Here is an 18,212-nt window from a genome sequence, read left to right on the forward strand (position 1 = left end):
CTATTTACTTGGTCAGACCGATTGAATAAATAGTTTGAATACCGATTGAATAAATGGCCGACTGATCGTCTATCCTGGAAACAGACAACCAGTCGTCCAGGGGCATAGGCGGCGTACTTACTAATTGTACCTGTCTGCAACGTTCGGCCATACACAACAGTCGGTCTAATGAACAATGGGATATTAGATATGGAATACTTAGACAAGTTTGAATCAAAACAAAAATTTGATTAAAAATAAGCCGGTCATTAAAGACCAGCAAAATATTCAAAACCCCGGCCCCCTGGCCGGGTAAATACAAAGCAAACGGCACGCAGGCCGTGAAAAAAAATACTTAAAGCTTAAGAAGGGGGCAGTTCAGTATTAGCAGCTGCCGCCTGGTCAGCACTCTTCTTGCTGGACTCGGCTTTAGCTGCACCCTCTTTTGATGCCTTACCCCCAAGTGGCACAAGCGCCACAACCGGCTCTTCCTCCTCCTCCAACGTACCTTCCAACGCCTCTTCTTCAGCAGCCGCCAGGATCTCTTGATTATATGTTTCCGAACACTGGCGGTACGTTCTCTCCCATGAGGCAAAGTCGGCATTGGGGAACAGGGGGCCCCAGGTCATGCGCTGGATTTGAGCGGAGTCTTCCACCATCTCCCGGACGATCTCTTTCTTCTCTTGCTCGGCCTTTTCCGAGAGCTCTTGGGTAAGACTCTTCTCTTGGCTCACCAGGCGTTCTTTTACGTTGGCCAAAGATTTCTCCATGGCTTCGTAAGAGTGCATTTTTTGGCGAAGAGGTTTCAGCTCGGCCTTAAGATTTGTGACGGTCGCCTCCAGCTCGTCATTCTTCTTCTGGGCCGCCTTTAACTGAGCCCGAACAGCGGCGGTAGCCTGCGCCTGATAATAAAGAATATCAATGGTCAGTACTTCATTTTGGGCAATTTGAAACATTGCCTTATCACAGTTGGAGGCGGCCATAGCTTTTGCGGCCTTTACCTCTTTGTTTTTCCGATCAATCGGCTTGCGAAGGCTGTTGACTCGGAGCAGGGCCTAAGTACAAAAAAAAAACAGGCGTCAGTTTCCAAACAAAAAAGATAACAGGCGTCCTGGAACTCAAATACTCAAAAATATGCTAAGTATACCTCAGCAAGGACCCCTGAAATCCCATCAAGGTCAAGGGTGCCGGCACCCCTGACCGCCTCCCTTTCAGATGGAGGAACTACTTTGATCATGGACTTGGCTACCTCAACCAAGTCAAGCCCCTGAGGGCCGGCTGCATCAAGCGTAAAAAAAGGCAAGTTAGACCTAGTCAAGAAGGAAGCAAGTGTGAAAGTTTTTACAAGTGATTGTCCATACTTCTAGGCGGCCCCGCCGGGGTTTTAGAAGAAGTGGTCGGCTGCTTCTCAGCCGCCACTGTTTTCCTGGAAGACCCAGGAGAGCTTGCAACAGTCGTCCTCCGGGCCTTGGGGTCCGGCTGTTGCGAGGAGGAAGCTCTTGGAGTGCCAGACTGAAAACAAAAAGAGTTAGTATATGCATAAGACAACTCCTAAAAGAGGAAGAGTTTTCGAAGCCTACCAAGGGTGCCCCCTTGTTGGGGGATTCGGCATAAGATTGTTGCATGAGAGAGGCCCGCAACATGGCCGCCGCAGTCTTGGATGCTGTTATTTTACTCATGGCGTCAGCTGCAAAAAATAAACAGCAAAGTTAGTAAAGATCCCAAGTAAACAAGGCGTGAAAAAAAACAGAGTATTTATCAGGCCGGCTACCTCTAGAGCACCGACTGCTGAGGCCACAGGCGGCCAAAAAGTACTCGTCATAGAGCCACTTGAAGCTCGGGACGCAGTTTAGGGGTACTTGCTCTCGTACCCCTGAAGTAGGGTTCACCCTAGTCTCTACTTTGAAGAATCCTTTGTCTAGGATCTCTCTTTTAGCCTTTGGGGGAACAGGCGGCATGCTGCGGCCGCCTGCGAGAAGAGGCGGATCCCTATTCCACTTGTTAAAACGTTGGTTCAGCTCCGTGTCTGAACCCTCAATGATAAGGAAGGTGTTCCGCCAATCCTTCCATTTGTTCGCTTTACCTCTCGTCATGAGGTAACCCCTATGGCTTGTTAATTGATACCAGCCGGTACCTCCCGACTTAGGGGTCCGGCTGAGATAGTTCATGTGGGCGAAAGCCTCAAAGCTTGGCTCCACCCCGTACATTTCGCACCCGGCCACATAGCCGAGTACGTTTACCCAAGAGTTGGGGGCTAACTGCCATAACCCCAAATCATACCCATCTAAAATCCGCTGAACAGCCGGATGTAATGGGAAGCGCAGTCCAGCTTTGATGGCCGCCACATAGCAGCCAAAGCAGCCGTCATCATAGCTGGTACCAGCCGGCCAGACGACAGTGTCTTCTGGATCCGGCACGAACAGTAAAAATTCCGGGCCCATTCTGTGGTTAGCAATAAAGCTCTCCACTTTGTCTTGCATGGTTGCGATCCGGCCCCGGGGTACCATGCAGTAGTAGGGGGCGTTTTCCTCTCTGTAAGAGGCGGACGGCTCCGCCCAATTGTCCCCCTTCTCAACTGCGTGAGAAAGTCTCGCCTCTTGTAGGCGGCTATGTCTTTCTTCTGAGCCTGGAGAACTGTGGCCAGAAGAGCTGGACTCGGACTCGTCCTCTGACGAGTCCGAAGAGGACGACTCCTCCCCTCTCCCAGAGGGGCCCGCCTCCTCTCCCTTAGAAGGAGCAGGAGGAAAATTAGACATGTCAACGGTAAGATGGGAAGGGACCACCTTGGCCCCTCTCTCAGAACTGTCGGCTTGGCAGCCGCCTCGTTTCAATTCTACATCTGGCGCCTGGTCAGATGTTTCACTAATGAGCACCCTTTGGGAGGAGCCGTCTGAGTTTGATATCATAGCAGTCTTTTTTGTTCTGGCCATCACGTTCTGCATAGACACAGATACAGTCGGACTTTGTATAAAGGGCAAAGATGGGTCCAGAAAAGGGCAGGCGGCACTCCTAGTCCTAGATTCAGCCGTCCCCGGTGACCGGCTGATCACTAACTTAGGTCGTGTCGTGTGCTTCCGTGGTGCCATTTCAAAAAATAAAAAGAAAATTAAGAGTAAGAGAACTGAGTTACCTGAACGAGTGACGGTTGATGAAGTTCTGGAAGTCCGGTGCAGTCGGCTTGTCAGAACAGGCGGTAGGCAGAAAAGGTCCGAAATGTCAGAGCAAGTTCAGGGGTCCGAATGTTCTCGCAAAGTTCTCAAATGTGAAAATGACCGAAGTCAGCACTTCCTTATATAGGCAAAGTGAGAAGGCGAAGGGTCGCTTCCAAATTCAAAATTTGGGCGGGAAAATCTCTCGGCCATTTGCAAGGTGACACCTGTAGCAGGCCGTCGCCTGTCACCGTGCGACACCTGTCACAGGCGACACGTGACCAGTCACGTGCCACCTGTGAGGGGCAAATGATTAGGGGATTTTTATCCACCAATCACCGTCTGACAAGTGGACCAACCAGGTTCCGCCACGTGTCCTTCACGAAGGCCAATAGGAGCCTGCCACGTGTCAATCACAGATACGTCCTCTACGGACCAATTGAGACACGCCACGTGTCCACCCATGCCAAATGGGAAAACCGGCCAACAAGGCCCAATCCTGTCTAGAGGCCCGGTCAGCCCTAGGTTTACCCTAAACCTAGAGAGTGGCACGCTTCTCAAGGCTATAAATACTTAATTAATCCTCATTAATTAGGGAGATCAAGAAATCAAGAGAAGAACAGAAACATTACGGAACACTAATAACCGGCTAATCTCGCTAACGACGCAGATTACCAACATTAAACACTCTCACCTAGAGAGATCTTATTACTTTAATTTCCGTATTAATTACTCCTTAATCAGGTACTAACTTGACCGTTGGAGGCGGAGCTCTCAGGAGTCTCCGTTATTTTACAGGTACAGGCGTCCGGTTCCAGTCTCGGAATTGTAACTCTCCCGCAGGACATCAGAAAACCCCGAAACAACTATTATAACCCTTGATAAACTTTTTTAAGGTTATAAATCTCGGCAGCCTCAATTCCATGGCTTTGGTGACTAAAAATTTAAAACTAATATTTTATGCAATAGTTCTTGACAGGGCACGTGTGATGTGTCACCTAGGCCCCAACTTGAACGAGTCTTTGTTCGAGAGACAGAGGAGTATTTTTTTTTTTAAATTTATTTGTGATTTTTGACAAGAAGATGAATTTGTTTATGGGTATTTTATGCTATCGCAATAAATTATACTGTATAATATAATAGTACAAAAATTTAGTTGTGGGCAACTGGCGATTAAATAAAACGTAAAATAATAATTTTAAGCAAGATGTTGATAAATAATGTACAAGAAGGATTCCAACAGACCATGTTTATTATAATAGTAAACCTGAAAGATGGAGATCTGTGACCCGAAGCAGCATGAAGAAGAAGCATCAAGACTTAGTTTTGACGACGAAACTGTAAACAACAACAAAGGAGGTTGGATAACCTTCCCTTTCATCATTGGTAATATTTCTCTTCCTTAATCTCTTACTTAATTTGTCTTATCAAACAATATGTGTATTACATTTGAATAATCATGCTCAAACTTCAATTAATTTGACTCTATTTTTACGAGTAGATTGGAGAAATACATTCAAACATACTCCTGATCGATATGTATCTCTAAATGTTTTATTCACTAGCATAAAATCTTATAGGTCAATATCCTTATTTTTGGTGTTGTTCACTACGGGTCACAACGGTGTGGTGATTGGTTTGCTAGCCAATTTATTCAAGGACTTTTTGTGAAAAACTACCTAATATATTTCAGATTTTGTGAAAAACTACCTTATTAATAAAATATTGTAATAAACTACCTTATTAAAACACTAGATGTTGCAAGAAACTACCTTATAAATCACTAAATGTTGTAAGAAGCTACTTTTTGTCAGATTATTGCATTAAATAAATGACGTTTAATGACTCTTTTCAATCATGTTAAATCAAGCAAATGGTAGCAACTTACAACATTTAGTTTTATAAGATAGTTTATTACAACAATTTTTTTATAAGGTAGATTTTTTTAAAAAAATTGGAGTATATAACGTAGTTTTTCACAAAAAATCCTTTATTCAATGTAGGGTGACAATCGAGTGAGCCAAGACTTAGCTTTGTCAAGTTTAGAATTTCAAGTATGAATTACCTCAATATATACACGACATGATTTTAAAGTTAAAAGAGTTTTTTCTATGTTACCGCTATGTTTGTCCTACGGTTTTTAAGCTTCTCAGTTTTGAAGCTTAATATTTTATATTTAACTCTTAATTATGTTATATGTTATAAAATTCTAATTCCTTTGTCCCATAATATATATATTGCTCATTTCTTTATTTATGTTCATAACTTATATTTTGACTAAAAATTCTCATTAATATAATTAAAAAATATCGTCATGTAATATATATATATCACTAAATTAATCTATTGTAATTTTATAGCATAAACTATATAAACTTTATTAATATGTAGTTAGAGATATTGATGGTATATTGATGATTAAAAGTACATTTTGGAGATTGTACAAATGAAAATAAACGCTATTATTGTCGTTTTTTTGCTGAGATGTATCCTTCAAAAGTCAACTCTGTTTAGAGATCTATCTTTCATATTTCGAAGATCAAATCCCTACCAGGAGATGAAATCAATGATGAACTTCGGACCTAACTCCTTAACATTTTCCACATAATATCTGTGTAAGCCTTTTTTTTTTTCTTTTTTTTTCCGAATCTGTATAAGTCCAGTTGTCAAGGTCGACCAATTCGTTATATTCCTTTATCTATTTTTGGTCAACATGTAAGTCTTTCCATACTCGCTAATAACAACAAAGTATTAGCAAAATAGCAAATTCCGTTATACTCCATTGTGTTTTGGCGCCATTAATTATACTATTTCCTTTGTCCCTAAATATCTTTCCATTTGGTGAAAAATCACGGGAATTAAGATTTGGAAGGTAAAGGAATGAAAGTATTTTGGGAAAGATAAACACCCAATTATTTGTTAGAAAAGTAGGGAGAGAAAGTTGCTTTGTCATTAAATGTTAGGAGTCAAAGTGGTTGGCACAAATATTATTGCGAAAATGAGGGTAAAGTAGGCAACTCACATAATAAGAACAAATAAATGAGGGTATATTGGTCATAATTTGTAAGTCACATGGATAGGAAAAAGTGAAATGGGAAGAACATTTAGGGGCACAAAAAATGGCAAATGGGAAAAACATTTAGAGACGGAGAGAGTAGTAGTTATATCAATTTGTTTATAATACCCTCACATGGTATAAGCACATATGGAAGTCAACTAGTTTAGTTGGTTAAAGCATCGGGGTTGGTTCTCAAAACCTGAGAATAATTTAAATCCCTTCTAATTCACTGTTTTTGCTAAAAATATGGTGTAGTTGTAGATATGGTCACAATAATCAAATATTTAATCCTATAAACAAATTTAACATAAAAATATTTCATTTATTGTTGTTAATATTTCTGTGAAAACTTACAAAATTATGAAAATTTTGTAATAATCATAGGGACAATGATAGGAATATCATTGGCAGCAAGTGCTTGGAACGCGAATCTTGTTGTATATGCAATAGAACAATACAACATGAAGGAGATCACTGCTGCAAAATTGTACAATATAGTTATTGGTGGTATGACTTTGGTCTCCGTCATTAGTGCAGTTCTTGCAGACTCCTTCTTCGGATCGTTCACCATCTTCATTGTTGCATCTTTTGTTTCTCTGATTGTAAGCATTTGAAACGATCTCGATTTTTTTTTCTTAGATCGTTAGTACTTTGTCATCACGAATGATGTTGGTCTTTTCCTTTTGAATACGATACAGGGTGTTGTCCTGTTTACGATTTCAGCTACAGTTCCGTCCTTAAGGCCTGAATTATGCATCAGAAATAACTTGGTAGAATGCGAGCCCCCATCGACTGTACAACATGGGTTCCTTTATGCCACAATCGCTTTGGCTGTGATTGGAGCGGGAGGCACGAACTTCCTACTCGGAACAATTGGTGCAGACCAATATCCTAACTCACCTAAACATCGTCAAGTTTTCTTTAACTGGTTCCTTGGTGCACATGAAATTGGCGAAGTAATAGGGTACACTGCTGTAGTTTACCTTCAGAGTAACGTTAATTGGGGAATCGGCTTTGGTATTGGCGTTGCTGGAAATGCATTGGCCATACTGCTCTTCTGTTGTGGATCATGCTTTTATCGACGTGTAATGCCACGAGGAGGAAGCCCGTTCACTAGCATAGCTCGCGTTGTTGTGGCATATGTAAGGAAGCTTAAAACAAATGCAACAAAGTCAGAAATCGATGGTAATCCTTACTTTTATGGTACCTCAACATCAAGTATTGTTCATAGAGTTCCTCCAACTAATAGCCTCAGGTAATCTAAATAATTGTGCATTTGTATACTCTTTTCATCGTCCAAAATGTTGTTTTTTAATCAAAATAGTTCGATTTGCTATAACATAAACTTGATATTTACTTACTGGACTCTCTCTATGTTATTGGCATGGTCAATTAAGATTTCTTAATCGAGCTGCCCTAGGAAGAACGGATGATAATGACGTGATAGCAAGCCAAAGATTAAAAAAATCATGGAGCTTATGTACAGTGGAGGAAGTAGAGGACTTTAAGAGGTTTATAAGAGTATTGCCAATATGGTCATCTGGCCTTGTTTCAAGTATCATATTCGGAGTAAATTCAAGTCTAGTTGTGCTTCAAGCTTTAGTAATGGACCGAAGCATGGGAGCTCATTTCAAAATCCCGGCAGGAAGCATGCTCATCTTTATCATCGTCTCAACATGCCTAATGATCTTTATACTTGATCGAATTATGTATCCATTGGTGCAACACATAATTCGTCGAACATTGACACCTTTGGAGTCCATAGGTTTCGGGTATCTTGTTAACGTGTTGAGTGCAGTAGCTTTTGCCCTAGTCGAAATGAAGAGACTAGATTTAGTTAAGACTAAAATTTTGATGGATAAACAAGCACAAGTAGTGGCTCCTATGTCGGTTTTTTGGCTCGTCGTTCCCCTTGGGTTGATGGGTATTGGCTCAGCATTTTATTTTCCAACATTAATGTCATTCTATTATCAAGAACTTCCGATTTCACTCAAGAATACTGCAAATGCCATGATTGCCTTACAATTTTCAGTTGGAAGTTATCTTGGCATCGTTTTTCTTAGTGTTGTTCAACATTCTACTTCATGGTTACCAGATGACATTAACCATGGCAATGCAGATTACCTATATTGGACACTAACAATCTTAGGATTTATAAGCTTTCTATACTATCTTTTATGTGCTAAGTTGTACAAGTATGATTATTCTGATGGTCATATTGAATCCATTTCACGTGATCATTAGTTGACAATTTGACATCATTTACTATTATCAATATAATGTAACTTTTATGACATTTTTGGTACGATGATGACCTTGACCGAGTGAGTCCTTTGCTTATTATACTTCATTCCTTTTCATGTATTGCCATCCATATGTTTTATTTTAAGTTGTAATCATAAAACAAAAATCAATTTGCACTAAATTACTAATAGCTCTAAGAAATGGATTGAAGAAAGACGATTAAAATGATGGAAGGGAAAGGAAATGATATAAAATAGGAGAAGTTAAACACACTTTGAAATTCAAGCTCTGTCCAGAACAGGTTCAAGCAGATTGAAATAGGATTATGGGCAAGAACGAGAACAAGACTCAATGGACGAAGATCTCTCTCCGCCCTCGGGATGTAAATCCCTTTTGTTGGAGGATGTTCAGGTTTGTAGTTCTGGGAGAGGAAATTCGTTCCCTGGGAGTGGAGCTTCACAGCTACCCCCCCTCTGCCATCTAATATTATGATACTCGCATGGTGTGCTAGAGGTATAGCTCAAAAGGGCTTCAAGAAGAACTTGCTGCATCTTGTCCATACCCACAACACTATTCAAGTGAAGTGCAAGATCCATGACCCGACCGCTTAGCCATTATCCCATCACAGTGCAGTAAATCTCTGTTACTCACTGTGAGAAACGAACGTTTTTGTTTCTCACAGTGGCAGTTTCGTAAATAAAATGTACCACCGTGACTAAAGTGATACATATTATTTACGAAACTGTCACTGTGAGAAACAAAAACGTTTCTCACAGTGAGTAATGGGTCTGCGTACCTCCATGTTCAATACTATTGGCTGTCTAGATGGCCTTCCCATTTGACAGTCGCCACACTGCAAAAGCTAGAGGGTTGTCTGGTGGTCTTGCAGTGCTTTGGAACTCCAATGTGGTGGATTTCACCTTTGTCTCTACTGACATGTACTAATCTATTCATGGCATCATGAAGGTAAAATATTCTAATACCTCCTTCTTCTGGTGTTTATGCTAGTATGGAAATAAGAGCTAGGAAGGCTATGTGGTCTGCTTTGCAAATTATTGCTGATTTTATGTTTGTACCTTGAGTTGCAATTGGATGGTGATGTTAATGATGTAGCCTCCCAAGCTGAAAAGCTTGGTGGCAATCCTGTTTCCGCTTCTAGATGTCGTGGTTTCTCTTTATCATTTACAAATTGTGGCCTAATTGATATTGGGGCTTCTGGCCGATTTTAAATTTACTTGGACCAATAAAATAAAGAAGAAACCTATTATAAAAAGGCTAGATAAGGCTCTGGTTAATTCCCAATTGATGTACCTTTGGCTAGAGTCAAATGCTCAAAATCTTCCCAGGGACTCATCTAATCAGTGCCCTATTCTTCTCTCCATTTTTACCCCCTCCTCTTCCTCCTCCTCCTCCTCCTCCTCCTGCGTGCCATGCCTAAGCTCTTCTCCTTTGAACCCTTATGGTACTATATATAAGTTTTCTTTTCATCGCTTTCTTAGCTAGGCTTGGTCTGGTCTAAAGATCTTATTTCATTCTAAGATCTTATATCTTATCTGATTATATTCTAAGATCACTTTCTTACCCCCTCTCTCTCTGTATCTGATTGGGCTAAAGACTTTGTTGGAAACCTCTTCCGTAAGAAAAGAGGCAGCCGGCCAAAATCAGGGGCCTCTAAGCAAGCCTAGAGCTCCAACCTCATAATCTCTTTCTCTGGAACCTTGAGGGATCTCTTTAATAGGAACTCAGTCCTATCCTTAATCAGGAAGAAATTTACTGGAGTACTAGAGCAGTAAATCTCTGTTACTCACTGTGAGAAACATCACAGTGGCAGTTTCGTAAATAAATGTACTACCGTGATTAAAGTGGTACAATTTTATCATCCATTTCGTAAATAAAATGTACCACCGTGACTAAAGTGGTACATTTTATTTATGAAACTGCCACTGTGAGAAACAAAAACGTTTCTCACAGTGAGTAATGGGGGCACCCTAAGAGAGCCAAGGAGCGCTGGCTCCAAAGTGGTGGCGAGAATTCAAAGTTCTTCCATCTATTTGTTATGCATGAGAAGAGCTAGGAACAGAATCCTATCCCTTGATGATGGGGTGGGGAACTCTATCTCGGAGCCTTCCCAACTCCAAACCCATGTCTATCACTACTTCCAGGGCCTTTTCTCTTCCTCTAAAACTGTTACGACCTGGACCAAGCCTAGGGAAGTATTTCTTTAATTAGCTCATTTTCCTTCTCTAGAGGAAGTCATCAGATATGTTGTATTCTAAATTGGGCGTCTCAAGGCTCCAAGATGGGATGGCTTCCATGCTGATATGAAACAACCAACAAAACACAAGAAAAAAAGGGGAAAATCAATTAACAACAATTTCAAAGCAACAACACAAGATAAACCTATCTCAACAATCACCAAGACTTATGAAATAGGGGTTCTTAATCAAAGCCAACACATAGTAAAGCTAGAATTAAGGTGTAACCACAAAGATTACAAAGTAGCAATCACAAAGAAATCAAATAATCACAAAGATTATGGGTAGAGAGATAAAATCTGATTGAATTCAAAATTAAGCAAAAAGCCGTGCTACAAAGGAAAATAATTCTTACAACAACACTTTTTTTTTCTTTTTTTTTAAATTTTTTTTTCTTTTTTCTTTTTTTTTTTTTTTTTGTAAGGAAACAAAGGAAAATAATTCTTACAACAACACTTTTTTTTGGTGTGGCTAGCAACACCGTGCGACAAGCTTACATACACCAAAACACTGACTGGATAAACCTTGACCAAATGTGTAAAAACTAACCGAGTAAACCTGGCTACACCGTGTGGCTAGTTGCATATAAAAATTTGTGTTTTAACAATTGTGTATATCCTTGGAAATGATTTTTCCAAAAGTTATACTTATTTATAACTAACATAGTCGTTTAGTTTGACTTAAAAATTTAATAATGGAAAATGATTTTCCAATTGATTCTCATTTTCCTTTATTTAGTTTGTGAAGGGGTGGAATTGAATCTAATTTTCCCAGCGGTGGAAAATTGCATTCATAATGGTGGAAAATATTTTCCTCTACAAAACAAGGCGAAAAGCCATGTTTTCTTCCCTTCTATTTAATTCCTTTTTACTTTCCTTTCATTTATATCCACATTTTCACTCCTATTTTTAATTTCTCTTTACCTTTTCTTATATAAACCTAACAAAGAAAAACTATCTTACAAATGTGATTTTCATTGAAAATATGTTTTCCGTTAAAACTAATTTTTCATTGAAAATGTTTTACATCAAATCAAACAGGCGTAAAAGAAAAACATTTTCGATTCTTGTGAGCAAGGTTGTCAGGATCGGGACCCCAAGTTGGACGATGAGGGGAATAGGATCGAATCGGTAAAATCGAATCGTAAAATCGTAAAATCCTATGAAATTGATGAAATGGATAATAAAAAAGGTTACTACATAATTAGATACACATTTTTTACGCCATAAAAATGCTAAAATTTATAGTTTAAAAAGTTGGATAGTAATTTTCTTGGCTTAGAAAAAAGTTTGATTGCTTTAGGCTCAGTTTAATAAGTAAAAAGACGGATTGTACAATCCTGACTGATCCTATGCGATTATGACTAATCATACACGATTCTATCATGACCGATCTTGTACAATCCAATAATAATTAAAATGAAAAACAGGATCGTCCGATCCTACCCGATCTTGTATGATCCTACAACAATCCTGCTTGCTCTGCGATTCTGCATCCGATTCAAATTATTTGGCTAAAATTGGATCGTAGGATCGCATAATCCTACGATCCTGGTCACGATTCTAACAACTATGCTTGTGAGAACTATTTTTCACTTTTTGAAAAATTGTTTTCTATCATCCTACAAAACAAATAAAAATGAGAAAGTAATTTTCAAAAAAAATATTTGGGAAATTCTACGCTATAACCTTCTGGTATTGAGTTTTCCAAGCTGTGCTCCCTCCTTTTGAAAGTTACACACCGAACAATTACGTAGTAATAGTGACTTTGTCGTTATCCTAATGTTAACGGCCACCGTTAGTGGGGCCCACTTTACACCTAAATATAGTTCCCCTTTGACTTATTTGGGTCAAACTTTGAAAACTTTTACTATATATAAATTTCCGTTAATTTATAAGAGATTATATGTTCATGTGGGATCTTGTTGGATTCATCACATTGTAAATTTTATTAATATCAAGTTTTTATAATTTTTACGCGTATGAAAATAGAGAAGTAGATGTTTTAAAAAACGTCTTAGAGATCGTGAAAAGTTAAATGAGAACTATATTTAAGGAAGGTGGGAGTATTAATCTTTTTTTCTCGATTTGCGTGCTGAATAAATGCTTTGTTAATGGTTTTTGGGGTACTTTTGGTTCTTAAGGGTCCAAATTGAATTTGGGTTTGGGTAAAAAATACTCCCTCCATGTTTTTAATTGCCCCATACTCTTGGGCATATATTTTTAACCAAAATAAATAAAATATTAGATGAATGGGTATTGTTAGGAATAAAAAATTAGGATAACTAAAAGAGAAATATAAATGTGGACCACAAGGAATAATGTGAAAGAGAGAAAATATTACTATATAATAATAGTAAGGTTAAAAGGAAAAGAGAGAAATAATATATAATGTGATTGGGTTTTCCAGTTTTAATAATAGGGTACCAAAAAAACAAAAAAACGGTCGTTTGGTGCACATACAAAAAAAACAGAGGGAGTAACCATCGTCATCATTTTTGTTTATTACGCTGCACCTTTTTCCCTCCTCAATTGAAATATGCATTCTTCATTAGAGCAGCTTCTAGTTTCTCGTCTCCTTTGAAATAGCTTTTGTAGTAAGATTTATTTATTTATTTATTCATATTCATATTCAAAATCAATTTCACACTCTAGGGTTTAAAACCACATTTTCGTTGATTTAATTGTTAGTGAAGTCAGAGAGTGAGGGATAATTCAAGTGGTTAGAGCTCCCTTTCCGATTGCAGGTGATCATGGGATCAATTCTCATTACTCGCCCTTGTGGCTCTAAACACCAAAAAAAATTGTCAGTGAAGTCAATTTATGTTCCTCTAAAGTTGGACCAATCAATTTGTCATAATGTTTTCATGAATGTTTATGCAATTTTGCTGCTAAAATTACTCTATGTGCAATTTTGTTGTTATTATTAAATGAGAACAATATTATGCAATTTTCGAGTGTAATTTGATTATTCTGTCAAATAAGAAGGGTATGTAATGAGATATCGTATAATACATTTTTGTGAGGATATTTATTAGCAAATATTATCTATTGTATTTTAATTAACTTCCTAAGATTCTAGGATATCTTTTGATTCTAGGGTTAAGAGGATTATTGTAACTATTATATATTTTGCAATTGATCAATGAGAAAGCAAGCCATTCTGTTATATCTTTCACCTAGATTGTTTGTGGTATCAAGAGCAGGATAATTTATTTTTTCCTCATAAACAGTCATGGCCGGCGATGATACACCACCACCGCCACCACCACCTAAAATCGAGCCAAATTCACCCTTTTATCTCGGTCCTCAAGACCGTCCCAGGGATTTTATAACTCTAAATCGTCTCAAAGGAGATAATTATGAAGAATGGGAAGCCGATATTCAAACCGCACTCGAAGTAAGGCGCTAATTTGACTTCTTGGACGGTATCATAACTGAGCCACACCCTCCTTGTACGAAGTTAGATTGGACAACCATTAACGCCATGTTAATCTCATGGCACATGAACACCATTGATGGTGAGCTCAAGTTATCCTTGTCTAAATTCCGAGAGGTGAAACCATTCTGGGATCATCTCAAGAAAAGATTTGCGCAGACGAATTCGAACGGACCTAGAGTTCAGCAGCTTTGCACTTCCTTAGCCAAATGCGAGCAAACGAAATCTATGACTGTGTCCGTATAATATGGTAAATTACATGCCCTATGGTAGGAGTTAGACCATCATCAACCCTTAATTTATTGTAGTTGTTGCTCTAAGTGCACGACAGGTAGGGTGCATGAGGTTCGCCTAGAACAAACCAAGCTTCACGATTTTCTGATGGGCATGTATGCCGGTTATTACTGATAACTTGCTATTTTATGCGGTTTTAGGGCGTATTTGAACCTAGTTTACCTGAACAAATTTGTGTTTTGGTTCACTTTTACCCTATTATTATGCAATTTTTGTGTATCCTATGCTTCACGGGTTGTTAGTGTTTTTGTTGAGATTTTAGGTCCAAAGACGACCAAATGAAGCCCATGGTTACCAAACCGAGGTTAGAAGCAAGGAAATGATGGAAAGAATCCAAGTACAAGAGCATCGTAGAAGAAAACACGAAGAAAAGGGCCCAGAAGACCCTGCACGGCCGTGCAAGATGTTGCACGTCCGTGCAGGAGTGCAGACCTGAACCCATCTTTCTGCCAAGGCCTGCACGGACGTGCCAAATATTGCACGTCCGTGCAGATGATGCAGCACGGACGTGCTTCCGTGATTATGATGCAGCACGGACGTGCTTCCGTGATTATGAGGCAGCACGGACGTGCCAAATATTGCACGTCCGTGCAGATGATGCAGCAAGGACGTGCCAAAGGTGCACGCCCGTGCTGCAGCAGGTCGTCTTAAACTGAGTTTCTGCCTTGGTCTGCACGGACGTGCCAACTTCAGCACGTCCGTGCAGACCTACAGTTTACCCGTTTCTTGTTTTCTCCGTCCTCTTATTTTAGGGGGTAGTATAAATAGCCCCTTTGGACCATTTTAGAGGGGTTCCCAATTTTTTTCCAGATTTTCATACTCCTCTTAGTTTGAAACACAAAAATCCTCAAATTAGCATAGATTTTAGTTCTTGTTTTGAAGTTTTTCAATCCAATCATTGTAGAAGACAAGTTCCACCATTGTTAGTCAATTATTGAAGTTTCTAGTAATTTTTCTTACTCTTTCTTTCTCTCTTCTATCTTTAATTCTTGCTTTTTATTAATTGTTTGGTTGTTCTTTGCATGTTTAATTGTTAGATTCTACTTAATTCTTAGTTTTAATTTGTTCATGAATTCCTTGAAATCTTTAATTGCTTTAACTTCCATGGATTGTGAGTAGTCTAATTTCTAGGGTTTGGGTGAACCCTCAATGTAATCACCAACACTTGTTGCATGTACTAATTTGTTAATTGTGGGGTGTTAATTAATTGAGTTTAAGAGGTTTCATTGTTAATTCTTGTAATTGGCCATTGCTTGAATTATTTATCTAGCTTCCTCAACGAAGGATCGAGAGATGAACTTGAGGAAGCTCCCTTATGCTTGATTGACTTGATTTGCCATGAGAATAGGAATTTCTAGTCAAGGGAATTTGCATGTTATCGTGAGGATGTTTTAACACTTGTTTCTTGCCCATAATCACGAGAGTAGGTTATGGTTTTGATGTCAAGTAATCCCTCTAGCTTGAGAGAGTAGTTGGGTGCATTTGATAACTTCCCCTAATTTATCCCCTAAATCACCATTTCTATGCATGCTACTTGTGGTCCGTGATGAAGTTGAGTGGTGTAACCCATGCCCTAGGCCTTCTTAATATTGTTAATCACCTCTTAGAATTAGTTGATTTGAATTAGAATAGTGTGACGTAATACCAACTTAAAACCCCCGACTTAATCTAGCTTGTTTAAACAATAACATTTGGTGGTTGATTCAACGCCTCTCATGGGTTCGACCCTTTCTTGCCCTTGCTACTAGTTTAGTAGGATCGAGTTAGGTCTTATTTCTTGATAGGTTGACGACGTCCTATCAAGTTTTGGCGCCGTTTCCGGGGAGGCAAAGTCACATTGAATAAGTTATTGTTGAATGAGTCTAGATTTGTGTATATGTATATAATCTTCTTATTTTGTTTTTGTTTAAGCGTGTTTACTTTGTGATAGTCATTGCTAACGTTTTCCTTAGCTTTGTTTGACTGTGCATGACACGGAGGAGTAAGCAATCACCGCTTATCCCCGTAGATCCGGAGTTAAATAGAACTTTGATGAACGTAAGAAGGCTCCTACAAGGCACGCCGGATTTTTCTCTAGCTTATACGGATTCCGAGTCAGAGGATAATCTTGACAACGAGCAAGAGATGGCCAACCCACCGCCTCCTCCACTTCTACAAGACTATGACCACCCCGATGCATTCCAACTTCGGAGTGGCATACTTCTTCCCACCACCAATGCAAACAACTATGAGTTCTCTCCTCAACTCATAAGGATGATCCAAAGTGAACAGTTCGGGGGGAGTGCAAATGAGTGCCCTCTAGCTCATTTAGACAACTTCCTTGAGTTGTGCACTACCATCAAGAAAAACAACCTCACGGAGGAATTCATTTGGATGCATATGTTTCGGTTCTCTCTTAGGGACAAGGCTAAGTGTTGGTTGAGGTCCGTGAAAGAAGGATCCTTAACAACATGGGAAGAGGTTACCAAAGCATTTCTTGGGAAGTTTTGTCCGCCCGAAAAGACCGCGGAATTGAGAAGGAAGATTACAAGCTTCACTCAAGAGGATGATGAAACCTTAGGTGAAGCATGGGAAAGATTCAAGGATCTAAAGAGGAAGTGTCCACACCATGGGTTGCCTTTATGGATGATTATTCAAAGCTTCTACGACGGTGTCACTCCTACCTCAAGGGCCAATCTTGACAACGGAGCCGGTGGTAGTCTTAAAAAGCTACCGGTGGAAGAAGCCGAGAATATGATTGAAGAAGTTGCAAGGCATTACGCCGATAGATATGATAGAAGAGAAAGTCAACCGAAGAAGAAAGGTATGCATGAGTTGAGTGCAATAGATCTCATTGCCTCAAAGTTTGATATGCTAGCTCACAAGCTAGACCAAGCAACCTCCTCAAGCGGTACCTCCTCTTCACAACCACAACCACAAGTCATGTCTTGTGAGACTTGTGGGGGTAATGATCACATGGCTTCATATTGCAATGCTACTAATGAGCAAGTTGCGGCCGTGAACCAAAGAAATGAGCAACCTTTCAATCAAGGTTGGAGGCAACAAAACCAAGGGTGGAGACAACCCAATCAAAACCAACAATCCAACTACAACAACCCTCCTCAAAACATCTACAACCAAAATCAACAAAATCACCAAGCCCCATACCGCCATCCAAACCAACAAAGACAGCAATTCAACCAACAACCTCCTCCACCCCAAAAGACTTCCCTTGAGGCCGCTCTTGAGTCTTTCATAAATCAACAAGGGAAGAGCAATGCAGAAATGAGCTCCAACATCCAACAACTTCAAGCGCACAACAAAATAATTGAGAATCAACTAGCTCAAATTGCACAACAAGTTGGGAGTTCTACCTCCAATGCTAGTGGTCAATTTCCAAGCTCAACGGTTGTGAACCCGAAGGAGCATGTCAAGGCTATCACATTGAGGTCCGGGAGAGGGTATGAAGGTCCGGTAATGAGTGAAGATGTGCCACAAAAGAGAGATGAGGGTGTGGAGGTGAGAAGTGAGAATGATGTTGAAAATGAGGTGGTAGAAGTTGAGAGAAAAGAAAAAGAAAAGAGTGTTGAGGGAGACACAAAGAAAGGAGAGGGAGTTGAAGTTGAAGTGGAGAAACCCCCAATGAGAGTCTACAAGCCACCTATTCCTTTCCCTCATAGGTTGGTAGAGAAAAAATTGAATGAGAAGTTTTCAAAGTTCCTTGAAGTCATGAGAGGGCTCCAAGTGAACATTCCCTTTCTTCATGCTATGTCACAAATGCCTACATATGCGAAATTTTTAAAAGATCTCTTGTCC

General features: G+C 39.6%; 1 protein-coding gene across 2 annotated transcripts; it reads left to right on the top strand.

Annotated features, from left to right (window-relative positions):
• Positions 1 to 4,371: 4,371 nt before the first annotated feature.
• On the top strand, positions 4,372 to 8,512 carry LOC110691865 (protein NRT1/ PTR FAMILY 2.7-like). Of its 2 annotated transcripts, none has more exons than XM_021868834.1 (4): positions 4,372 to 4,514; positions 6,571 to 6,788; positions 6,885 to 7,441; positions 7,584 to 8,512. In XM_021868834.1, the coding sequence occupies exons 1-4, from the start codon at positions 4,403 to 4,405 to the stop codon at positions 8,428 to 8,430; spliced, it is 1,734 nt and encodes a 577-aa protein (XP_021724526.1). In that variant the 5' UTR covers positions 4,372 to 4,402; the 3' UTR covers positions 8,431 to 8,512. The 2 variants fall into 2 exon arrangements, with proteins under 2 accessions (XP_021724526.1, XP_021724527.1); XM_021868835.1 differs by lacking the exon at positions 4,372 to 4,514 and adding an exon at positions 5,560 to 5,743.
• The last annotated feature ends 9,700 nt before the right edge of the window (positions 8,513 to 18,212 follow it).

Source organism: Chenopodium quinoa, unplaced genomic scaffold (genome assembly GCF_001683475.1).
Source record: "Chenopodium quinoa cultivar QQ74 unplaced genomic scaffold, ASM168347v1, whole genome shotgun sequence".
Taxonomy (NCBI): Eukaryota; Viridiplantae; Streptophyta; class Magnoliopsida; order Caryophyllales; family Amaranthaceae; genus Chenopodium; species Chenopodium quinoa.

Bases quoted from the DNA above. Each gene is read 5' to 3' on its own strand.
- LOC110691865 (XM_021868834.1), top strand. From the start codon at position 4,403: ATGGAGATCTGTGACCCGAAGCAGCATGAAGAAGAAGCATCAAGACTT. The intron at 4,515-6,570 runs GTAATATTTCTC...TAATAATCATAG, and splicing joins AACCTTCCCTTTCATCATTG to GGACAATGATAGGAATATCA. The intron at 7,442-7,583 runs GTAATCTAAATA...TGGTCAATTAAG, and splicing joins CCTCCAACTAATAGCCTCAG to ATTTCTTAATCGAGCTGCCC.